Raw genomic sequence first — 24,788 nt, 5'->3', positions numbered from 1 at the left:
GTAAAGTATAAAATCAAAAGGTAGACATTCAAAATGCAGTTTTGAATTGCATTCCTTTACATTGCATATTTGTGTTAAAGATGCAGGCTCAGGACATTGCATTGTTTTATTTCAGAAACACACGGTGACTGTTCAGCCTTTTTCAGTTTCCAGTTTGAATCATTTGATACATTTAGACAATTGAGCCACATTTAAAGTAATGTTGCTAAAACATATGACCCATGTGTTCACAACACAACATACTTCATATTACAAAGATACCCACACAACACACACGCCTATACCACCCATTGTCTTATAATAGCAAACATGGCCGACATTATATATGGCACATAATCTGTTGTAGTATGTCACTTCTTAAACGCTAGCACCTTTGGTATTGATTCACTTTGACAGTGCTGCGTCTCATTTCGTGTGTTTACAACCGTCCAGTCCTAATATCATTCTTGAAAGTGCATTTCAACATTCGGTGTGAAACATGAAAGTCCATACTTGCTCTGTAACAGTAACACACAGCTCCTCTCATTCACTCAGGCTCACGGTTCAAGTTATTTGCTGGTAAAACATTCACATGATTTTTAAAGGAGTGGTTTATGAATTTACTACTCTCAGTAGTAAAGCTTTCCAAAGCCCAAAGTTGACTTTGTTTTGCTTAATACTATGTTCATGAGGAAAATAAGGAAGGCAGATACTTTTGTCAAGCACTGGATTGACAAAAATATACTTTCATTTTCGCTTTTACACTTGAGATGAAGACCTGATGATAATAATAATAATTCTTGAAAAATAACCCACTGTCTTTTCCTCCACTGTAACTTTCCAACATTATCATTCACCTCATCACAACTCATATTACTGGGAGTAAGGGAAACCTATTCTACAGCATCACTGACCAGCACTGTATGCTTCTGTGTGCACAATAGGCTTATTCCCCACGCCATCGCTAGAGGGTCATATTGCTCATAAGACCATTTTCATCACGTGTTGAATACACTGCAAATGCTGAGCCGCCACTCCTGTTTGGGAGATGCTGCTTTGACACATAATGCACAGCCGGACGGTCCTTGGCATTGTCTGAAAAAACAGAGGAGTCCTCTCTCTCCATCGGTTATTTGTGCACTATGACGTGTTTGACCACTTTCTCCTCAAACACCTTCCTCATGCTCTTCTCTATCTGCTTCAGGAAGACTTGAGGGATTCGGCCACACAGAGTGTTAACTGTGTCCAGGAACTTGCTCTGGATGGGGTAGAAGAGTGACTGAAACATGTTGTCCTCAAAGGGAAACTGTGGAGATGGAGACATCACAATTCTGTGTCAGTTCTGCCCCCAGAGCTACATCATTTCATGATTTTTTTTAATGAAACATATCACATATTAAATAGTATATACAAAAGACTTCAACAGGGATGGGGTAGGGGGGGTTCTCTATTAATCATAAATTACGACACAGCTCATCTATAAGAGGCTTATCTCCGCAGAGCAGGGGGGGAAATGACTCTACTCAAAGAGCAAACAAATTCTAAATTTAAAAACTGACCCAGATTGTTAAATGTGAGCGAGAGAGAACATTCTCAAAGCTGCTCTTTTCCTGAGCTCATGTCTTTAAAGGAGCAGGTCAAGATTAACACATTTTATGGAAAATGTGCTTCTTGGCTTTACAGTCAGATGAAAATTAATCATAGACAAATTCAAAGCCATTGATATATGTAGGTGTATTACTAAAATAGCAATATATTGAATATTTATCATAATCCATTATATTACTTCTCTAAAACACAATCTCAGTACTCTTATATATACCTCATAGGGCCAAAATATAGCCATCTTTCAATGGCTTCCTCCAGCATGATGATGCAGCAGGTTACTAAAGAAAAGTCTCAGACTGGTTTCATGAATATAAACATGAGTTGAATCCAGTAGAAGAGGGATGTGGTAGAACAGCAGCTTGGCTGCATGAATGTCCATCTGATACAGTCTTTACATTGTCGTTTTTTCCATTCTCGCATTCATGACTTCTTAAATTTTCTTTTTGATTTCTGTGCTTTCAATTTACGAAGACACGCGTGAACAAATGTGCATTCTAAGAACACCTAATTTATCTAATGTAGTTTTCTTAAGAACAAATTTAACATAAAAAACAGATATTGGTAAATGCCCAGTGTTGGTATGGTGTTCCTAATAAAGTGCTCAGTGAGTGTACAAACACACACAACTACATCCACCTTGCACTGGGTGTGGGGTTTCAACAGAGGGCGCTATGCGTCAGTACCACTTTGTGCCAGTGAAAACTGAATACTTTGGAATACTTACATCACGTATTGCATCATACACTACTTTAAAGGCTGGCTGCTTGTCGTCATGGTAGACTCCACGGTTGCCGTGGAGGATGGACACACCATCCTCCTCAGCCCCTTTACAGTTACTGCCGTACATACAGTGATCAGGCCTGTAGTTCCACTGGCAGGGGAAGATGAAGAGACACTCTGGAAAATAAAAACAACACACAAAAACAAACAGTTACAGATCTGTTGAAAGTCATATTATAACTCAAGCAATCCAACTGAGAAGGACAGGAGGGCAAAGTGAGCACAGTGGCTTATAAAGTTTAATAAAAGTGATTCCCCAGTTCACAAAGAAGAATCTGTGCTGAAAGTCTGAACGACAGTAGACCACATATCTATCCTCACAGTAAACAGGGGTTTGATTCAAAACTCTATCTTTATATGTGACATTATCCTTTTCATTATTTAAAAAAAAAAGTACCAACATCGACCAGACTGCTATTGAAAGACTGGAGAATATAGGATTTGTAAAACAAACAACTGTGTTGATTGTGAGGAGAAAACTAAATATGCAGCTGGAAAATAGTAGAATATGTATGCACTGCACAGCCAGGAGCATATGCTGTCTATCAATATCTATCAATATGGAATCAGTGTTCCAGAGGATCACCCTATTCATTCTAATTAGAGTTCCTCTCACAGTGTAAAACACTGGTTTCTGTATTCAGTTGTTCAATAAGACTTTCTCTGGCTTCACCTGTCTGACTGGTCACACACATGTACAGTATATAACAATAAACAATGTAATATGCTGAGTATAACACCCTAATGGTTCAGTAGACACGTTTACATGGACAGCAATATTCTGATATTTACCTGATAAAGGCAATATTCGGAATAAGACACTGCTATGCAAACAGAATTGTCTTATTGTAAGGTCATGCTAGAATAAGCTATGATAGAACTAAAACATGTGGAGTATTCTGACAGTAGTTGCATTGTGTAAACATATACGATGTAACCGCATTAAAACATCTTATTGGAGATATGCTACTTTGACATACGGCTGTTACCAACTGCTTGATCTGGGTTTGTGTAAAAAAAGATGGCTGGCGCTACGAAGGATTCACATTTTTGGTGTGAGGGATAAACCATAGTTATTCTGTGTGTTTTCAGGTAAATTGAAATCATTACGTTTTTAGATTAGTGCAAACATCGCAATGGCAATATTTTCAAAAACTTTGCAGAATTGTCAGTGAGTCATAATCAAGACTATGCTCTGTGACGTGTAAAGAAAATTCTATTAGCAAACTTGTATAAACATCATAATAAAAGTAAAGTGTTAGTCGGAATAAGGCCAATAATCATATTATTGGTGTCAATGTAAATGTAGTCAGTGATAAACTAACGTGTACAAATGAGTGTGAGGATCAGGATAATTTCTTTACAGTACTGGCAGTAATGATATAGCAAAACTTCTCAACACAAAACGTCTATACAGCCCAGTGCAGTGAAAAGAGTCTGTGTCCCACACATTAACAGGGCAATCAATACAGAGAAAACCGTACAGAGAACGGAGGATGGACTGTTAAGAAAAACAGCATCATTCTCTTCTTTATGGTCTCTCGGTCTGAATGTTTTTCCTCTAATCTCATTCAGTATTTACACGAAACAAATACGACAAAAAAAGAGCTGTTTACACTGTGAGGTGCCCATGAGCAAAGTAATCAACTACCAACTGCTCCAGTGCAGCAGCTCATTGACTGATGGTGATTATACTGCACCTGCTCAGAGGGAATGTATATTTACTGTAAGAATGAAGATAACATTTTGAGCGACAGCATAGATGCTCATATGAGGTCGCTCATTTGAGCCCATTATATTCATATATCCTGGGTGTAATGAGCCCAGGATCAAGTATGGGACAAATTACCATATCAAAAGTGTCAAAATGATCTTACAGAATATACAGATGTTTTTCTTACACTTAAAAAACATCACAAATCAAAATGCCAGCTCCATTTTATTCCCTTTAGACTCCATTATATCCTGATCTAAGGAGACTTTCGTATGTTTCCCTGATTGCTGAACAAGCCAAAAACGGTTCCAAACGATGTTTACGAGCTGATGTGTCTTCCTCTGGAGACAGCATAGAGCTCAAAGCTATGCCATGTAAAACAAATACTCCACTCTGCAGCATTGTCGAGCAAACACCAGCCATGCCAGCTCTGCCGATGGCTCTGAGCACTTAATGCCCACATCTGGCTGCTGCAGCTGGAACTCATTCTGCCACTGAAGCGTGCTGCTGCCTATGGCCACATCCACATGTGTTTGCTGATCAACATTCATAGTGTGGGCTGTTATATTTACAATGAAATAAGATGCTATTTATGTGAACATGTTAACAGTGTGAAATTGCTCAGTTAAAGATGTGCAGACTGGAATTTTAAAATGTGTTTATATAAACAGCTCGATGTATTAGTTTGACTTTGAATAGACTTCTTTATGCTTTTGCATCGTGTTTCCAGCGTACTGCTCACAGTATATAACATGAATACACCTGGGTTATAGTGGAAGATGATGTTGAGCAGGTCCTGGTCTCCCCATGTGATGTGGTTCTTGTACTTCTGGTAGAGTGGATGTAGAAGATCCTCCCACGACAGGCCACTGGGGATCATACTGTTCTGAAAAACCAACAACAACGTTCACTCGAAAAACAGCTCGAGAGCAGCCTTCTCCTTTTTTTCATTTTCAAAAACACATCATCAAAGGAGGAGCACATTTATATTCCAGCTTCCATTTGCAATCTGCTGGCAGCATTAAGAACTGGAGAGTTGCTAAATTGAGTTCCGAGGGCACAAGTCTGCGATGCTAGCGTGGTAATCAGAAAGCTTCAATCACAGCCCACTCAGAGCACTCAGCCTGTGTGAGTTCAGCTCGAAGAGAAAAAAAAAACCCTTTAGAATGCAAAAGAGACATCACAGCTCACTTCAGCTTCCAACTGATCACAGTGAGGAGAAATGTGACTACTTACTTTGAACAGTGTGCTGCGGATCCTGGTGAGATTCATCAGCATGACACCGGAGTTGACCCCCGTGACCCCGTAGAAAGGGTGGCGTGCGAAGCGGCTGTACCAGCCAATCTTGGGGACCTCGTGCTCTGGAGCCATTGCCGCGAGCTGGCTGCTGTTGAAGGACTTCAGGAGACTCCAGATGTCATCCATGGGCCGCAGGAAGAGGACATCTGTGTCCACATAGAGCAACGAGTCCACGTCCTTCAGGATGACCTGCGAGCACAAGCACAGTCATCAGCAGAATATTTATGACCAGTCTCCCATCTAAAAAGAACATGAATAGACAAGATTACACGATGTAACATCCAAAAATTAAGTTACATGAATAAAACTGCTGTTGGTACACACTCTTCATCTGCACACAGCTTGCCAACAGCTTGCTTTCCCAGACAGTGACTTGCATATTAATAAATCATAACCATAAAGTATGCAGAAAGCACCATGAGGTTCACTTCAGCTCAAATCATCTAAATGTTTAAGTGGAGATAAAGGAAGTTAAAAACACAGCTTCAGTCTTTCAGCAGAATTAAGAGTCGACAGCCCAGCTAGAAGTTCTGTGAAGCTGGTCCTCAAAGGTTCCTGAAATTCATCCTGAAGAGACCATGCATGTCTTTACACTACAAATGGTGGACAATTATCAAGACCATACCGAAATGTCAACCTCATGGTGGCCTTAGAGTGAGTCCAGACAACATTTGTTGAGATATTTCAGTCTGGATCACAGAGGTGGGACAACTGTTCCATCCATACAGCCATGCTGTTAGCTTAGCTAAGATAGAGCTCAATCAGCAACATTTGTAGAGGGTAGCTATACTTCTTAAAATAAGAAAACATACCAAAATGTTCTCTCTTTGTCATACTACACCTCCCTAGATGCATAAAACAGGTTGTTCTGACACTAACTCACTCAAATATGAACAAATCAGACGAAAATCAGAGTGTAGAAACGTTCTAGCATTTCACAAAGAGTTGACAAAGGAACACTGTTTTTCACTGCTTACAAGTTTATGACGATGTTGTGATCACATTTTGTTTTTTAAATGTCAGTACCGAGACAGAGGTGGTCTGTGGAAGACCAACAAACATTTTGGTGGCTGAGATAATTACTTCCAGTATCCACTGATGAATTGAGCTGTCAATGCGACGCAGACAAATAACACAAAGCCTGGCTCCGATAAATATAGTTTTTTTTACTCCAACACTGCCAGGAAGCCAGTTTTCAGAGTGAAGAAACTATTAGGTTTAAACCACACAAAAGAACTTCCACTGGGGTATAATGACAGAGTGTATTATGTTTAACTTCATAGTTTAAGCACATGCTGTAACACAGTGTACCACTCTCAATATACCATTTAGAGTATGCAGCAGAGACAGAGCTTCAGGCAGCCTCTGTGGCCGAGTTGGTACAATTGTAACTCGGTCGATAAAGTCTGATATGCACAGTTCATACAGACAGAACCACTGGGAGCTGGACTCAGTTTTTGTGCTCTAGCTGCTCACTAATGCCAGAAGACACCATGTCAGTATGCTGCAGGCGGCTTGACCTTGTATTATTTTGCTGAAAGCAGCGAGGAGCTGCTACTACTAATCCCAACAAGTCCAAACAGAGCAGCAGACCAATGCTTCACCAACCTAAAAGTATGTGTGCATGTCCACAGCTGTGTAATAACAGGTAATGAGGACTCTGGGTAAGGGAACACAGATTTCTCTGTCAGTATAAATGGTGCTTGGCAAATGGTGTGGTTACACTAATGGATTGTAAACCACAAAACAGCCCGGACGTCCACATAATTAGCATCAAAGTTCCCTCTTAGAGCTCTTAACCTTTACACTAACTGTGGTGAAACGGACCACAAATAAAGCTAGATCTTTATGGATCGACCCCCACGGTTCAAAACACGGTCGTACTGCGGATTAATTGGAACGTTTACATATTAGTGTAACCGTTTTTGTGTTGCCGTCTTAAAAGTAAAGATTTGCATATATTTCAATCCAGACATGCAGTTAAATCAAGCTGTTCTGTGTTCACGTGAACTGCACATGTTAAAATTAGTAGACAGTGATAGACACAGCTACTGGAGGAGCAGAAGAATTGGAGAAGACTCCAGTATCATTTAAATCCTACATGGGGACATTTTGACAAAACTGTTATGTAGTTGTGCCATGAGAAAAGCTATGTGACAGTGGCAGTACGTCAAGCATGGCCAGACATTTGAAGCAACATCACCCTAATTTGTCTGTGGAGTGACCAGCACATTGGACCAGTGTCTCCAAAAGAAGATAAAACATAATTTAAACATTGAAGACCTGGAATGTTGCGAAAGCTCCTTGTTATAAAAAAAGATGAAGACAGAAAGCCATTCTCAGGACATATTAATACCGATGTAACTGGCACATAACAAAGAAATATAATTAGACAAGGAGTGTGCAACCCGTCACAAACAATCTCCCACTTAAAGATATTGTGGTGGAAATGTATCTGGAGTTTCTCAGACCGGAGTTGTCTTTAGGTCATTTAATAGAAAGCTCTGCAGAGGGTTGCACAGTCAGCATGAATACTCAAAGTGGAACAACCCCTTATAGGGAAAGAAGAAGGTTTTTATACAGTCAGGTAAACAGGACACATAAGAGACAACTGTTTCTGAGTGATAGCATGAACACTGAAGCCACCTGTGGTCTGGTTGGCACAGGAAGCTGTCTGCTATTGCTTCTGCGCGAAAGAAGAAGTTTGCTACAAGAAAGGACATGAACTCTGAGGTTACATCTGCCAAGTGCATGGCAACAGTCATTTGATAGTTAAGGGTAAAAAAGTAAAAGGTGTCTGTCTAGTTTCGAATCGTCAGTCTGCACGTACGCCAGACAGTTCCTCTTATGCAAGCACAATTGTGTTTCTATAGAAGTTATTGTTGTACACAGCGCGCGAGCATTGATCAGACATTCAGTTCATATGCAAGTTTTCCATTTAAATATTTCCATATAAAGATATAATATGTAAAAAAAACAAACATCTATACATTCTATATTTTGTTGAGTTGTGTTGTTACATTATCTAAAAGGTTTCAAACAATGTTCAAACTCTTTGTTCAAGGTAATGGGACGTTTCATTTTGCTGGCCTTTTAACTGCATCATATCCGTTTTACCGGTGGCTTTGCCTGTCTCTGATATAACTTCAGGGAGAAATGATGTATGATGAAAAAAACACACTGCTAGCCAGTTGGCCAGTTAGCCAGTCAGCTGCTTCCACTATTTGTATTGGATCACGATTATTCATCACCATTTGCTGGGTGACGTGAATAAAACTTTAAAACATGAACTCATCCTTAAACGTGACTTGAGTCATATTAGGTAGATTTTTGTTGGCGATGATGGTGAAGACAACAAGTTCCATGATCCCACACTGCTTCACCATATCATCATATCTAGTCCACTCTTTGCATAATTTAATACAGTGACAAAAAGACTCCTACAAGGTGCTCAGTAGGTGTTTCTAATTAAGAGAATGGTGAATGTTCATTGATTGCCTTGCAGCAAGGGAAAAAAAACTATGGATCTATGTGACCTGCAATATGTTCATTACATGCAAAGTAAGCTGAGTGCTATTTCAATTTACCCAGGAAAGAAAAATAAAATCAATTGCCTCGCACAATCTCCACTTGATGAAATTACTGGATAACATCCCTGGAGACGGCTTATTTGTTAAGTAAATGCTGCCGAAGAGGTGTGAAATCATCACTCACTACGCCAGTACTTAATTAGAACCATACACCAGGATAAAATAATGGGTAGGAAATTGCTGTTTGAGTAGAAATGAAATAGATTAATGACATTTTTTCTGAAGGCAAGCTAATCACATTATGCATGGTGACTGAGGATGTGAGAGGAGATAAGAGCTGCAGCCTTACAGGGAGGAAGAGTCTCTGAGCAGCGCAGGGCTTGAAGAGCTTCTTCCACTCGTCAGCGTTCCCCACGGAGAAGGTGATGGGGTAGATGGTGTACTGGAACCTGGCTGTGATGGAGCGGGGCCACTGGTGCAGCTGGAAGTAAAGCAACACATCACACTTTATTAAGAGGCACCAACTAATGGACTTCCTACCACTTCAAACAACCATTATTCTGAAAGCGAATCTCTCTTTACTTTCACAGAATTATCAACATGAACTAGATTTTAAATCATGCCATTTTGAAAAATGAAGTCATGTGTCGTGGTGATGTGCAGCTCTGCGTTGAGCCCGTGCAGCTGTCAGCTGTTGTTTTATTTAAAAACCAACAGCCTAAACAGGGGAAGGCCCCCTCTTAGGCTACATCTACACTACAATGTTTTCCTATGGAAATTCATCCTCTCTGCTATGCATACTTCTTGCATCCTAAGTACTTAAGAGTTTGGAAAAGCTGCTGGCTGCATTTTAGTTTGAAAATATACATTTTACACCCTGTACCTTTAAAGTCAGCAGTGTATCACTAAGAGATGCTGAATCCCTGTGAAATCAACAGTTCACCAGTTTGGCCCTGAAAAGAGAGAGAGCGCTGCGAGCGGTTGGTGAGGTTTGTGCTGACAAGGACGAGAGATCAAAAGAGACTGAGACCAACCTTTTCTTAAACACACGTCACGTCTCTTCACACTGCCTCTCTACATTAGCTCCACGCTGCACGTGCTCTGTTATCTGAATCCCCGTCTTCCATGGGGGGAGGATTTTCTACACATGGAAATAATTCATGCGCGCTTGACGGCAAGTTCACAGGTTCAGGGTTTGGATTCAAAGCAGTTTAAGGTGCTGTTTGAGGCCCATTAATTGGAGTAATTTTAACAGACTGTTAGTTTCCGTATCAGTGGAACTAATCAAAAACATGCCAGGCACCTCTGTAAAGGTGACTTTGATGTGTGTGTGCAGGGAGAAATTGCAGGGGGTCTTGGTGATATATTACGCCCCAGCCTTGAGCTAAAAGGATTATGTGGCTGTGCTGGGGGGAGTCACAGAGGCAGAGTTAAAAGTGCTCTGATCCTGATGTCATCTATTGCAACGAGAGAGGAAGTGTTTTACATGAGCTGCATTAAATCACAAATCAGAGCGTCCTCTAATGAAGCGTACACTGAGAAGAAAGTCAGTGCTGCGTTTAATCAAGGACTGTCTTGGTACCACATCTGATTTTTGTCAACATTTACTCTGAATTAATTCAGGCGTTAGTCTACTGAAGTCTTCTCACCCTTTCTTCAAACTGTGGGGCCAAGGGGTCCTCGGCAAAAATGTGAAACTTGATCTTCTTGAGGCTGAACAGGAGGGCTGATTTGACCATGGTCAGGGTCTCATCCAGACGATTCCCACAAGCCACCACAGCCAAGTGCATGAAGTCCTCAGCCCGAGTGCGCTTCATCACAGGTCGGGCCACGGCGCTCCGTTGTTTACTAGAGATGAAAAGCAAATAGAGATGAAAAGTGCAGTTTAGTACAAAAGAAAGAAGGAAATGTAAAGTAAAGAAATAAACTGTGCACTTTTACATTGGTATGTCTTCTTTTCAATTCAGCGTAACAACAAAGGCAAAGGGATAAAAAATTGGCTCCATTATTCAAACAAATCATGCGCAGAACGTTCAGTTTACTCCACCCAAAAGTGCTGTCAGGTCTAAATGGGCCAAGGCCATGTGTGTGTGTGTGTGTGTGTGTGTGTGTGTGTGTGTGTGTGTGTGTGCCGGGTGGGGTTGTCGGATCTGCTGACAATCACTTCTTCCACAAACCTTGTTTCCGTCACTCATCGCTTGTAAATTGGCTGCGCAGCTTGTGAAGAGCAATTTGCACTTGGTACAACAGATGTACTGGACTTTACTTGAGTCAAAACATACAGAATGAAAGTACTGAAAGATTGAATGTAATCTGAAACCTACATGGACTAATATGGGATTATGAGTTTCATGTTAAGGCTAAGACAACCAGTTCTGATATTTTATGGCAAGTGGCAACATTAAACGCCTTAACACATACGTTTTTATACAATGTACCTAAAACTACACAGCACGTCTGCATGTTCCCTGTATAATACTAAGCCGTACAGACACCGTGGTTAAAAAGCATATAAAACAGCACTTGAACACTATGGGATACTAAAACCCTCCACTGAAACTGCAGATGGTTATTAATGTCTTGCATGTCTTCGCTTTAAATCTTCAAATTACAAAAACCTTTCATTTATGCGCCTCATTGCAGAGATATGTCATGCTTGTACTTAAGATCACAAACCCAAGACATCATTTTTTCTGGTTGCATGATTCAAGTGAAAAATATGTTGTGCACCACTCATTCATATTCCACTGTAACTCAGCCCAACATACTTAAATGACAATAATAATAATAATAATAAACTTTACTTGTATAGCACCTTTCATACAAGAAATGCAGCTCAAAGTGCTTTAGATACAATATAGATATAAATAAAAACATGTTTGCATCCTAACAATGTGACTACTGATGGACAATTTCAAAAGTTAGTAGCAGAAGTACTTATGTAATATTCAAACTGGAGGAATGGTAGTAAGCTACAGCCGACTAGCCACTTGTAAGTTGATAAAGCTGAAGAAATCCCCACTTTTAGCTTATCAAAATGAAGACTAAAAGTTGCGCTCTATGAGATACCAATTAACATTTAAAATCAATTAAATGTTTTATAGTATTTAGAATATTTCAAGGGATACTAGAAAACAATATGTCAGACCAGTAGTAATAAATGCTAAAACAACCATAATTGTTACTTGTGAATTCCACGTTCCAGAGAGATGATTAAATCTTCTATCTTCCAACTTAAATGTCTTTGCCTTTTAGTTCAGAATTTGACCAGAATCATAATGAATCCAGCTTGAGGGATCTCCATAAACGCATCATTGAATGAATAAATAGAAACACTGGATTCATCCAATCAGAACACAGATCGGGTGATGTCATACCGACAAACAGCAAAAATATAATCGATCTGTAACCGAAGGCATCTGGTATCAGAGCATAGCAGCACACCTGCCAACACATCACTGTTGTAGAGTAATGGCATGTCACTTCATGAGCATGTCAGCAGTGAAGACATTCATTTTGGACTTTATGAGACACGGGACACATTCAAGAACATAGCACATTCCCACATTCCTCCTGCTGTTAGATAGATCAGGTGCAAAGTCAAGAACGTCTCAGAAAGACATGGCAACTGTGGCTTTGCACATTGTTCAACACTACCTCCACACTACCACACACAAAGCCAATTCTTCTTCTATGTCACTGTGCAAGTTCCCACCAGACTTTGTTCTTCCATGCTCGAAAGCGAAGCGGTCATTAATGTGAGGTAAAAACATGCTCTCTCTGCTGCGATAGTGTTGCTGTAGAGTTAAAATACACTCAGCGGTGCAGAATATCTCCCACCATGACAGGGAAACACACGTACAATAGCAGAGCCTCGAGCTAGGGCCAATATTATCTACTACACACGCACACACACTACATGAAGCTGGCTGTAATAACATGTTCAACATAAATATTTTCATAGCCATAGTGAGAGAAGACAAAAAAGAACAGAGAACCTTTTGTTTCAGCATGTAGCGTTTACTGGAAGAAGGCAAATGGTTTTACATCTAAAGACCACGCCATTCCTAAAGGAAATGGATTTCCTCTGAGCCTGGAGGAAGCACAGAGTCGACCATAAAATGGATAGGAAGACAGAAAAGTGAAATTTGACAGGTGGGTTGCAGGGCAGTCTCCAAGCGTGACACTTCGTTTTCTGCATGGCTAAGAGACAATGATGAACCGCAGATTAGGATGAATGAGAAGGTGCTGAGAAATCTGTCCGCCATGCTTCAAAGGCTGATGTTCTGTCAAGGTTGTTGAACGCACATTCCTATTTTCCCCTCCACAGAAAATGCAATCCATATCTCCCATACGAGTGTAATTATGTTGCATTTAGTCATGCAAAATAAATGCCCTGGAAACGATTTTGCCAGAAAATTGGATGACAAAACAAGAAAAAGAGAAATTCCTTTGTTGCATAAAGCATGGGCTGCACACATGATGTTCTGTGTCATGGCAGTGCTCCCCACATCTGGAAGCAGTCAGAAAAAGCACAGAAGAGGTACAAAAGGACTGAATTCATTACTGGCTGCAGAGTAAGCAAAAGAGAAGCCCACAAAGCACCACGGCGGAGCCTTTCAAAGGATAATAGCAAAGAAAAAAGAAAAATGTACATGTACACGAGAAAAGACAAAAAGGGAACATATAAGTCTGTCATTTGGTGGGCTTGTATCAAACTTGTATTGGTTTGAAAAAATGGATATCAAAGCTGTGAATTGAATAAGCTGCCATCGTGCCCTTCCTCTTTGGGTAAAGATTCTCTATTTCGTAACAAGCTGACAAACCTTCAGATACTCCAGATCTGACCCCAGATCTCACATGATTGGTCATTAGCATTTGATGACGTGACCACAACCAGATGAATATCTGCAGAAAATCTGTTTTTCGTTACCCTGCTTGATGATTTGCAATAGTCGGGATGTCCAGATGAATCACCTCAACCAAAAATTCGATATCAGTCTGTGGGATACTCGGCCCACTCCGGGGAATGACGGGAGGAGAGTATGGCTTGCGTAAAGTCTTTTATTGATGTTGCCTTCCTTGGCAACCCACACACACGCATATATTTGTCTCTGAATATCTCTCTTTATCGGGGTGGGTCTTTAAACCCGCTCAGACGCCCGCACACGTCCGCCGCTCTTCCAGGTCTCAGGACGCCAGCCTACTACAAGAGGCAGAACCAGGTTACAAGCATGCTTTTATTGATTGCCCTGATTACCTGATTCTGCCCAGCTGTCGGATCACCGGCTGAGCCACTCCTCCCTGTTGTCCAGCAGTTGGCGCCCTAACCATACCCCACCGCCACATACCCCCACCGCCCGACTCAGGCCGGGATCCCGCCGGCCGCAAGCCCACCCCCCCCCTCCGCCGAGCGGGAGAGGAAGTCGGCCACGACCATCCGGGTACCCGGCCTGTGGATCACCTTGAAGTTGAATGGCTGCAAAGCCAGATACCAGCGAGTGATCCGCGCGTTGGCATCCTTCATGCGGTGGAGCCACTGGAGCGGGGCATGGTCCGACCAGAGGGTGAAAGGGCGCCCCAGGAGGTAATAGCGGAGGGCCCCGACCGCCCACCGAATGGCGAGGCACTCCTTTTCCACCGTACTGTAACTCTTCTCCCGCTGAACCAGCTTCCTGCTAATATACAGTACGGGGCGGTCGGTCCCCTCCACCTCCTGGGACAAAACGGCCCCCAGCCCACTGTTCGAGGCGTCTGTCTGCAGGACAAAAGGGAGAGAAAAGTTAGGAGTATACAGCAGTGGCTTACCACAGAGGGCTAGCTTAACCCTCTCAAACGCCAGCTGACACTGCTCCGTCCATTGGACCGGATCTGAGGCACCCTTTCGGGTCAGGTCGGTCAGGGGGCTGGCCAGCTCTGAAAAGGCTGGAATAAAGCGTCTGTAGTAACCGGCCAGACCCAAAAACCTCCTGACCTCTTTTTTCGTCTTGGGCGCTGGGCAGGCCGCAACCGCTGCGGTCTTCTCTACCTGCGGCCGCACCTGTCCGCCCCCCAAGTGGTACCCCAGATACCGTACCTCCCTCCGTCCCACCGCACACTTCTTCGGGTTGGCCGTGAGCCCCGCCCGCCTCAGGGACTCGAGCACCGCCCCCACCTGCCGCATATGCTGCTCCCAGGTCTCACTATAAATGATCACATCATCTAAGTAGGCTGCAGCATATGCGAAGTGTGGCCGCAGAACCCGGTCCATGAGGCGTTGAAATGTGGCTGGGGCCCCGAACAACCCGAACGGAAGTGCGACAAACTGGTACAAACCGTACGGAGTGGAGAAGGCCGTTTTTTCCTTGGACTCTGGAGACAAGGGGATCTGCCAGTAGCCCTTGGTCAAATCCAGTGTCGTGAAAAAGCGAGCCGTGCCTAGCCGGTCCAGGAGTTCGTCGACCCGGGGCATTGGATAGGCATCAAACTTGGACACCGCATTCACCCTCCGATAATCCACACAGAACCGTGTTGACCCATCGGTCTTGCGCGCAAGCACCACGGGGCAACACCAGTCACTGTGGGATTCTTCTATTACCCCCATCTCCAGCATGGCCTGAAGCTCCGTCTGCACAATTTTCCGCTTGTGCTCCGGCAAACGATAGGGCCGTGAACGCACCGTCACGCCCGGGGGGGTCTCTATGTGGTGGTGTATGAGCGTAGTGCGTCCTGGCAAGGGGGAGAACACATCGGCAAACCGCCACTGCACTTTCGCAACCTCTGCTCTCTGGCTTGGCGAGAGATGGTCGTCATAACTGACCGGGGCAGAATAATCCGGTTTTGATACCTCCGGTCCCAACTCATCTCTCTCGATCACCGTGGTAGCCAGAGAAACAGAGGCCACCTCTCTCCACTTTTTAAGGAGGTTGAGGTGGTAGATCTGTGTGGCCCCACCCCTGTCAGACCGCACTACTTCATAGTCTACCTCCCCCACTCGTCGTGTGACCACGAAGGGCCCTTGCCACTTGGCGAGTAATTTTGAGCTAGAGGAGGGGAGCAATACAAGGACTTTATCTCCCGGATCAAATGTTCTTAGTTTCGTCCCTCTGTTATACAGGCGCTGCTGACGTTGCTGGGCCTGGAGCAAATTCTCCCGTGATAATACCCCAAGTGAATGGAGTTTTGCTCGCAGGTCCAGCACGTACTGAATCTCGTTTTTGGAAGCGCTCAGACCCGTCTCCCAGTCTTCTTTTACCAGGTCCAAGACGCCCCGAGGTTTCCGGCCAAACAACAGTTCAAATGGAGAAAATCCTGTGGAGGACTGGGGAACCTCCCGCACTGCAAATAACAGAGGGTCTAACCATTTATCCCAATTGCGGCTATCCTCGTGCACGAACTTACGAATCATGTTCTTTAGTGTCTTGTTAAACCGCTCCACCAGCCCGTCGGTCTGTGGGTGGTAAACACTAGTCCGGATTGAATGGACGCCCAGCAATTCATACAGCTCGCGTAGTGTACGTGACATAAAGGAGGTGCCCTGATCCGTCAGGATTTCTTTCGGAATCCCGACACGGGAGATAACCTGAAACAGTGCCTGCGCCACGCTCTTCGCGGAGATGGTCCGCAGCGGCACTGCCTCGGGATATCGCGTTGCGTAATCCACTAGAACCAACACAAAGCGATGTCCCCGTGCACTCCGGTCTAATGGCCCGATGAGGTCCATGCCAATTCTCTCGAAAGGTACCTCAATCAGTGGAAGAGGGCGCAACGGCGCTTTTGGTGTGGCCGGCGGGTTAACCAGCTGACATTCGCGACAAGACGCGCACCACCGACTCACGTCCGCGCGAATGCCCGGCCAATAAAAGCGGGCCATTATCCGGTTCAGTGACTTCTCATACCCTAGGTGCCCGGACATGGGGTTATAGTGAGCCGCCTGGAAAACCATTTCCCGACGGCTTTTCGGCACCAACAACTGGGTGATTTCTTCTCCTGTCTGTGTGTCACGGCTCACACGATACAACCTGTCCCTAATGATCGAAAAGTGTGGGTGAGAGTGTGCTGCGTTCGGAGAAACAGCGGAGCCGTCAATACTCACCACCTGATCGAAAGCGTGGCGGAGGGTCTCGTCCCGAGACTGTTCGAGTGGAAAATCGTCCATGGGGCTCACCGGGGGGATTAGAGGAGCCTCCGGGCGAGGCTCCGCTAGTCCCGCCGCCCCCCCGACAGTCTCGGGCTCTGTTTCCCCGGTGAGCACCGCACACAACTCACATTTCCCTACCGCACGTGAACGCACCCCCACCGCCGCTCTCGCCTGTCCCCGGAACCCCGGCCAATCTGTGCCCAAAATCAGGGGGTGCGTGAGACGGGGACTAACCCCTGCCTCGACTCTATGTTTTTTTTCCCTTATATGAAATTAGCAGAGTCACCACTGGGTATTCGTGAATATCCCCATGCACACACCTCACCTTCACCCACGATGCCTCCATCAATGCCCCCGTTCGAACCAAGCGCTGGTGGATCATCGTCTGATTACAGCCCGTGTCCAGCAGAGCTTGGTGTATACCCCCCTGTATACATACCGGTATATGGTACGTCTCTCCCGGGCCGTGGGAAGAGGCTGGCGGCCCGGCCACCCCGACCCGCTGCCCCACCTCCATCAGCGGGCACTCCCGTCGGAAGTGGCCCGACTGGCCGCACCGCCAGCACTCCTGCCCCGGCGTTTGAGGAGCCCCCCCTGGTGCCGGTCGACCCGACGCGTAGGCTGGGCCCCGAGGAGCAGCCTCTGCTCTCTTGTTCCTGGGTCCCGCGGGCGGGGCTGTCCCGCCTGGTGGTGCTGGGGGGACTCGCTGTCTTGGAGCAGGTCTGGGGCGCCCCGCCGGGATGCACTGCTGCCGGGCTCCACTCGGCTCGCTGTCGGACTTTCTCCGCTTCTCCAGGTCGTGGTTGCGGCTCTGCTGGCCCTCCAGGTGAAGTTTGGTGTCCCGCAGTTCGGCCGTCAGTCGCTGGGTCTGTTCCTTCAGCTGCTGGATGTTCCGCTGGGACTCCTCGTTCTCGGCCTGCAGGTCGCTGATCCTCCTCTCCAGCTGCCGCTTGTTCTGCTGCTGCAGTCTCTTCTTGGTGAACTCAATCTCTCTGATGGCTCGCTCATACTTGGTCTGCAGGTCCTTCATGTCCCTCTCCAGACGCAGTCTCTCGGAAGTTTCAGTCTCCCGCAGCTGGGAGGCAGACTCCCCGGTGTTCCGCTCATCCGCCAGCTCTGACGACAGCGCTGTGATCCGGCTCACAAGACGGGCGCTGTTGAGTCTCCGCTCATTCCTCTCCTCCTCCGGCCACCCGCAGGTCTCCGCCGACGGCTGCCGGGAGCTAGTCCCCGGCTCGGTCGGCGGGGTGGCTGGACGCTGGAGCAGCTCCCGCAGGAGAGCCCGGTCCTCCCTCCGTTCTGCCGCGATGTTGGCAAGTGCCTGGGTTTGCTGCCGGTGCAGCGCCGCGGTGCTCTGCTGCCTCGCCGCCAGGCCCTGTATGGCGCGTTCCAGGCTGCTTCTCCCCCCCATGCTCTCCTCTCTCCGTGTCCCTGTTCAGGCGCCACTTGTGGGATACTCGGCCCACTCCGGGGAATGACGGGAGGAGAGTATGGCTTGCGTAAAGTCTTTTATTGATGTTGCCTTCCTTGGCAACCCACACACACGCATATATTTGTCTCTGAATATCTCTCTTTATCGGGGTGGGTCTTTAAACCCGCTCAGACGCCCGCACACGTCCGCCGCTCTTCCAGGTCTCAGGACGCCAGCCTACTACAAGAGGCAGAACCAGGTTACAAGCATGCTTTTATTGATTGCCCTGATTACCTGATTCTGCCCAGCTGTCGGATCACCGGCTGAGCCACTCCTCCCTGTTGTCCAGCAGTTGGCGCCCTAACCATACCCCACCGCCACACAGTCCAATTCATAATTCAGCCAAGATGGGCTGACGAAACCTGTCGAAATGTTGTAGGCACGTTTTAAAAGAGAGTTACTTTAATATGACTGAAATGTGTACCAAAAAAATCTGATCTATGGTTCGATATCCAATTTTCTTTGGCTAAATTACCCCTGAATTATGCTAATAAACTCGAAGGAATGACTCTTGCACTTGCTCTTTGCAAACACGTGCAAACCTTCAAACCTTTGCAGCTGTGCAGCATGTGGACACAGCACATGCCTCCTAAATTTGAATCATGCAATCTGCTAACACTGGTAGATCCTTGTAAAAGATTGACTCAATGGTCAATTATCAATTACTGATCAATTATTTCCTTCTCTTTGTCCTTCTAAAATATAGATAATTATATAACCAACATATTTACTTACAAGAATGACACAATCAGAAAAAGAACTAGTCTGAATCAAAATGGTCACGTTCTGCTTTCCCTGCTTTCTTCTACAGCAGCCTTCCCACGCTCATGCAGTAAATCTATAAGTCAAACCCATAAGGGAAGGCTTTTGCAGGCACAGTTGTTTTCTCTTAGCTACACTCTCCTAGACGGCCCCTAGATGTACACCTTATAAAATGAGTTTTGTCAGTGTGGGGGATGCAAATAACAAGTCTGTTCTGTTTTATAGGAAAACACACAGGTGTTGTTTCAACGGAATCAAAGCGTAAATATACACCATGTCTCGTTTACTAGGGTCAACAGAAGTCACCAGGATGCCAATGATTTCTCAAATTTGCTCAGACTGGAAAATCCCAGCCACTGTACTATAAGTGATTCCTCATCTCAAAGGCAACTGAATGCTATGTGAAATAAATGAAGTGTGTTACACTTTAGTTGCACTTCTATCATTCGAAAACTTTCTTTCCCCAATAGGATAACCATCAGATGAAAACTGTGTCTTGACACCATAGAACCTAAGTTGAATATATATCCCAGGAAACATGGGAGGTCGTCAACGAAAAGGCATCTTCTACAGGGCCTGAGCCTCACTTTAGTGTTCTTTCATGTTTGCATTCGTGAGTCAGCTCAGAATAAACAAGAACAAGCTCCAAATTTCCCAACACTGACATCGACTTAGCTGTGAACTACAAAGCAACAGCCCCTAATTAATCTATACATGTTAGAGATTAGTTGCAAATCATCATCACTATCAGTGATCGCACAAGTTGTAACTGAACTACTTTCAGTTGATCAAGTCATCAATTGCAGAACAATTTACTTTAGCAGTAGCGGGATCACTTCCTGTTAACATTTTTTTATTTTGGCATGATTAGTCACTTTCTAAACTTTGGGCTTCAAATCCTGCTTTTCAGCCATGTTGGCTTTTACCCAAAAGCAGACTCACTGTCTTCCTAGATTCTCCTTCCACATTATCCATGACTCATCCACCACTAACTTCAAAATGAGTTAGCCAAGATAAGACATACAACTGCTGCTGATGAGGCTCACACATGCAGCCTCTCTGGCCAGGTCACACAGGCGAGCAGGGAGATTTCATACAGCTTGCAGAGAGTGTTCAGTCATGTACGATGACATTTTTATAGGTATGCATAATGCCACTGTGAGAGAGAAACTCTTTTACTGAGAGGAACGCTGCTGAACCTTATACCAAGTGACAGGGCAGGGGATTTGTTTCAGCGCAATGTATCAACAGTCATCTAATCCTGTAGATGCAGACGGTAATTCCGAGTAACAAAGCAGACAGAGGGCTTACGTCTGTATTACTCTGCATCTGATACATGCTGACAGTAATGAAGTGATCGCCGTGAAGGAATGTGTATCCTGCAAGTCAAGACTGCTGGCAGGATTTTAAATCATAGTTTTAGAACATTTTTCAATGTATTGTTGAGCAGTGAATATTATTAACATCTGACCAACATTGTCAATTAATATTTTGATAAGTGATTATTCGTTCAGCACCTGAGCCTGGATTTATCAGTTAGCAGATAAATATCGACCGATGGGAGACTTTTACAGACACACTACTATCATTGTTTACATTTAAAATTGTGTTTACTTTCTTAATTCATGTACTTTCAGGATTCGGGATTCCAAGTCATGGTTAAATTCTATATAAATTCTATATATGTCTATATATATCAAGCCCGGGTTAGATTTCTTTGTCATTAGAGTTTGACAAAAACATCTTAGGAATCACTGCCATTTTTTTAAATACTATGTATATCTGTATCAGAAATGATCAGTATCAGCATTGGCCTGTAACAATCCATATCAGTCGGGCTCTATTCAGTGTAATAAAATGTTGTTGTTGTTTTATCTTACCAATGTCTGTCTGTTTCAAAATTATGAAAATCTGCAAAAGCTCACATTTGATATTCTGACACCTGAAAAGGTTTTTTCATTGTACTTGACAAATGAAAATGAATTAGTACTTTAAATGGTTTCAGATGATTTGTATTACTGATTAGTAGACTAATCATGTGTCTGGTAGCTGGAGCTCTTCCTTCTATTTTTGGACACAGGAAGTAGTGTGAAGTGTCAAGAGGAAATGATCTGATTAGGAAAAGCAGGGACGTTTGGCCATTAAGCACGCCACACAGGAAATCTGTCCGGTGCTCTGATTTGCAGATGTCCACAGTGTGTATCCACAGATATGAGAGACACAATTAAAATCCTTTCCCCAAAGTCACAGTGGAGCTTTCTATTTATATCAATCCTTGTGATCAGAATATTAGCATCAACCTTTTTTCCAAGGCTTGTATGTCTCCAACCTGAAAACTACATCCTATTCTTCACATTCCTCTGGTTTATATTCTCGTAAACTACTAAAAATAATCAGATTATCTCCGGTAGAAAGTTTTCGAGGCTCTAGCCAGATGTGTGTTTCCATTAATTGCAGCAGTCAGTCTTGAGCGTTTTCCAAAGCAGTTACCGTAAGTGTTTTCTTTCTTTTCTTTTTTTATAGCTACAGCCACTGGTGACCCCTTCCACCCCATCTCTCTTATCAGTGCTTAGCACACACGGGGGATTGTGGTTTCTGAGAGGACATAAAGGTCCTTCCTCAATGTAACGCCTTGATGGCCGTTATCTACCGAACAGTGTCCCCATCCTCCCCAGTCGGGCTCTGGACCAGAATACATATTACCGGCTGCCGGTGGAGAAGGTATCTCCAGCAACCACACTGTGGCTGCTGTGGCATGGCTGGCATTCGACCCAGGAGGAAACGCAGAAGGGATGTGTGAGGCTGAAATTAGAAAAGCGGCGAGACACAACAGAATGCTTCCATCCTTGGACAGAAATAGCACCTGACAAACTCCTGCCTTTGCTCGAACATTTGAGGAGACTGTGACAAAACGGTGTCTTCGTCAAATCAACTGTCATGACGCGGTTTCACTTTTAAATCAGAAAAGGAGAATCACACCTGACAAGCTTCTCACTCCTACACAGACATGTTTTGGCAGACTCTGAGGAGGGAACAGTCAACAGGATGGATTTCCTTTTCGTGTCACTTCCAAGACCTCACCGATGCTACAGTGAAACCATTCAGTGCATATTTGCATCTATATTAAACATCCATTTATTTCATTCAAGGTGACCATTGCCTCTTAGAAGAAAAAAGAGGGTCAGAAAATAGAGGCCTGACACACCAGGGGTCAAATGATCCAGATTTAGAGGTCAGGTGATGATTTATCATTCTGCTGTGCTGCTGTGAGAATAGTGCCAACATTTAAACCTAATCACATTAGTCATGCTCCCTACTCACATCTCTGCCAGACATTTAAGCAGCCCCCTGATTATAATGATTCACGGGGCAATAAACCAGAGGAAAAATAGTGGGTATAAAACGCAGCCGAGCAGATGCAAGTATGCAGGAGGTGAAGAATATCTGTTGACTGACGAGGCTTCTGTGAGGCCAGTGCAGAAATGTGTGCAGTTTGATGGAGGGAGCGTGAAGCACTGACACTCACCAGAGGAAAGAAGCAGAGAGGAGCAGGAGAGGACTTCGTGTTATTTGGCAGAGGCGTGTAAGAAAAGCGCTGATCACGACAGACAGAGAGAGAAACTAACTCCGCTCACCCCTTCACATGCACGCCGCCACCTCCGACCAGCGCCTTCGCCTCTTTCCGTCCCCCGGGAGGATCCTCCGACCGCACGGCGACTCCCGCGGAAGCTTTCCCGGCAAACTTCGCCGCGACACCGCGTCCGAGCTGAGCTGGCAACGGGGAAGCCCTGCGGTCCCCCTCCTTCTCCTCCTTCTTCTCCTTCTTCTCCTCCACAACTTCTTTCAGCAGCGGATCGTCCGCGGCGTTGCCCCCCAAAAAGTACAAAAGTAGGAAAACTCCGAAGCACACGGCGATCACAACTACTTTGCAGTGGATCCGCATGGTGAGAGCGACTTGTTGCGGGCCGAGGAGCAGACGGGGCCCCGCTCATGTCTGCGGGAGAGGGGGAGCAGCCCGGGTTGACATTTTCTTCCCGTCCATCGCTCGCATTTTCCCGCAGATGATGATGGAGAGGAGCTGCTCACCGTCCATGGAGGATTACACAGGGGAGGCGTGGCCTCTGCTGCTTCACCGTAATGACGGGACTGTTAACGCACGACTATGTAGTAATAACTATACTGGGATAGAAGTCCTGCTTAAAGGTCCAGTGTGTGAGATTTAGGTGAAAGGGATCTATTGGCAGAAATTTAATGTAGAATAATCCTCATGATGTTTTCACTAGTTCGTTTCATCTAAATTGTATGAATTGTAGTTTTCTTTACTCCATAAAAGACCCTTTATATTTAAATACTTTATATTTACATGGAGGGGGTCCTCTCTACGGAGGCCGCCATGTTTTTTACATTAGTCCAGACTGAACAACCTAAACACCTTTTGAGTTTTTATGACAATTAAAGGCTACCACAGGTTCTTTTTCATGTTTGAAAGGAGAGGGTGAGGTGAGGGGTGTCCAGCTGCAACATGCAATTTCAACACTAGATATCACAAAATTCTACACACTGTACCTTTAATTACATTTTTCGTATATTTTTTTCATATATATTTTTGGTGTACCAATACAATTACAATGACTTCCATGATATCTTCACTAAAATGATATCTTATATAATACTTTACTCATCAATTTCTCACAAAGAGTCATATTTCTGTCATCAAAGCCATCATAAGTATATTATAAGCTGCTGTCAGACATGCACAGAAACTTCTGAGAATGTCTGCACATTCTCTGGAGGGACTGTAAGTGAGAATACATATGTCTGAGTGAGAGGCTCCGCACTTTCTTTGGAGTTTCTCCTGCCAGCTCCCTAGTAAGAACTCCTGCTGCATTGTTCATGTGGGAAAGGCCACCTCAGAAAGTCCCAATGGAACTGTGCCGACATCCTCCAGGCCACTGGTCAGGTCTTAAAATGGAGATACTGTTCTAGCATACAAAATGGCATGGTGATTAGGAATATTGGATGTAGCCGGTGGCTGGGTGTCAGCTGATATCAGTGAGAGTTCAAGCAGTGAAAAAGGCAACAACTTCCAAGATGGTGACCTGAACTAATTACCTGAAGATGGTGATAGAGTTCTTAATACCTAATTTAATGATATTGTCAATGGAGGGTTCACTGTGTGTTCACTGTTTGCAGGTATGCTCACGTTAGTCTGTGGCTGCAATATTTCTTTGGGTTTGACTTGTGACCCTGGCCAGCTTTGCATATCGCATTGTTCTGTGCACTGACTTTTGAGAAGGTTATTAAACTTGGGATTTCTTTCACCATTCATTGTTTGCTTTCTGGTAGGTTTTCACTTTGCTTGAGGCGGTGTCAGACTACTACATTCTTCATCATGATGTCTGATTCATTGCTTCAGTGTACAATCTTCACTGCATGAGTCATTATTTCAATGAATCTCATCACAGTTTCTCCATCTATCTACAGTATCACTATTACAGATAGTGCATGAATAAGTACATGTATTTG

General features: G+C 44.4%; 2 protein-coding genes across 2 annotated transcripts; both read right to left on the bottom strand.

The window, feature by feature from the left end:
* Nucleotides 1-36: 36 nt before the first annotated feature.
* On the bottom strand, nt 37-23,377 carry gxylt2 (glucoside xylosyltransferase 2). The gene is made up of 7 exons (XM_020106842.2): nt 22,898-23,377; nt 10,560-10,758; nt 9,260-9,391; nt 5,318-5,569; nt 4,844-4,967; nt 2,312-2,484; nt 37-1,285 (listed from the first exon to the last, which is right to left on the bottom strand). Exons 1-7 carry the CDS (start codon nt 23,203-23,205, stop codon nt 1,109-1,111), a joined length of 1,365 nt encoding a protein of 454 aa, XP_019962401.2. The 5' UTR covers nt 23,206-23,377; the 3' UTR covers nt 37-1,108.
* On the bottom strand, nt 14,129-18,819 carry LOC138405282 (uncharacterized). The gene is made up of 2 exons (XM_069512769.1): nt 17,469-18,819; nt 14,129-14,668 (listed from the first exon to the last, which is right to left on the bottom strand). The coding sequence occupies exons 1-2, from the start codon at nt 18,438-18,440 to the stop codon at nt 14,276-14,278; spliced, it is 1,365 nt and encodes a 454-aa protein (XP_069368870.1). The 5' UTR covers nt 18,441-18,819; the 3' UTR covers nt 14,129-14,275.
* Nucleotides 23,378-24,788: the final 1,411 nt, after the last annotated feature.

The sequence above is a fragment of the Paralichthys olivaceus genome, chromosome 2 (assembly GCF_024713975.1).
Source record: "Paralichthys olivaceus isolate ysfri-2021 chromosome 2, ASM2471397v2, whole genome shotgun sequence".
Lineage (NCBI taxonomy): Eukaryota > Metazoa > Chordata > Actinopteri > Pleuronectiformes > Paralichthyidae > Paralichthys > Paralichthys olivaceus.
Note: the sequence above shows the minus strand (reverse complement) of the source record. Positions and strands in the feature narration are given on the sequence as shown.

Coding starts and splice junctions, on each gene's coding strand:
- LOC138405282 (XM_069512769.1), bottom strand. CDS start 18,440: ATGGGGGGGAGAAGCAGCCTGGAACGCGCCATACAGGGCCTGGCGGCG. Junction 14,669..17,468: donor GAGAGACGTACCATATACCG/GTATGTATACAG, acceptor TTTGTCCTGCAG/ACAGACGCCTCGAACAGTGG.
- gxylt2 (XM_020106842.2), bottom strand. CDS start 23,205: ATGCGGATCCACTGCAAAGTAGTTGTGATCGCCGTGTGCTTCGGAGTT. Junction 2,485..4,843: donor CATCTTCCACTATAACCCAG/GTGTATTCATGT, acceptor TTTATTTTCCAG/AGTGTCTCTTCATCTTCCCC. Junction 1,286..2,311: donor TGTATGATGCAATACGTGAT/GTAAGTATTCCA, acceptor CCATCTCCACAG/TTTCCCTTTGAGGACAACAT.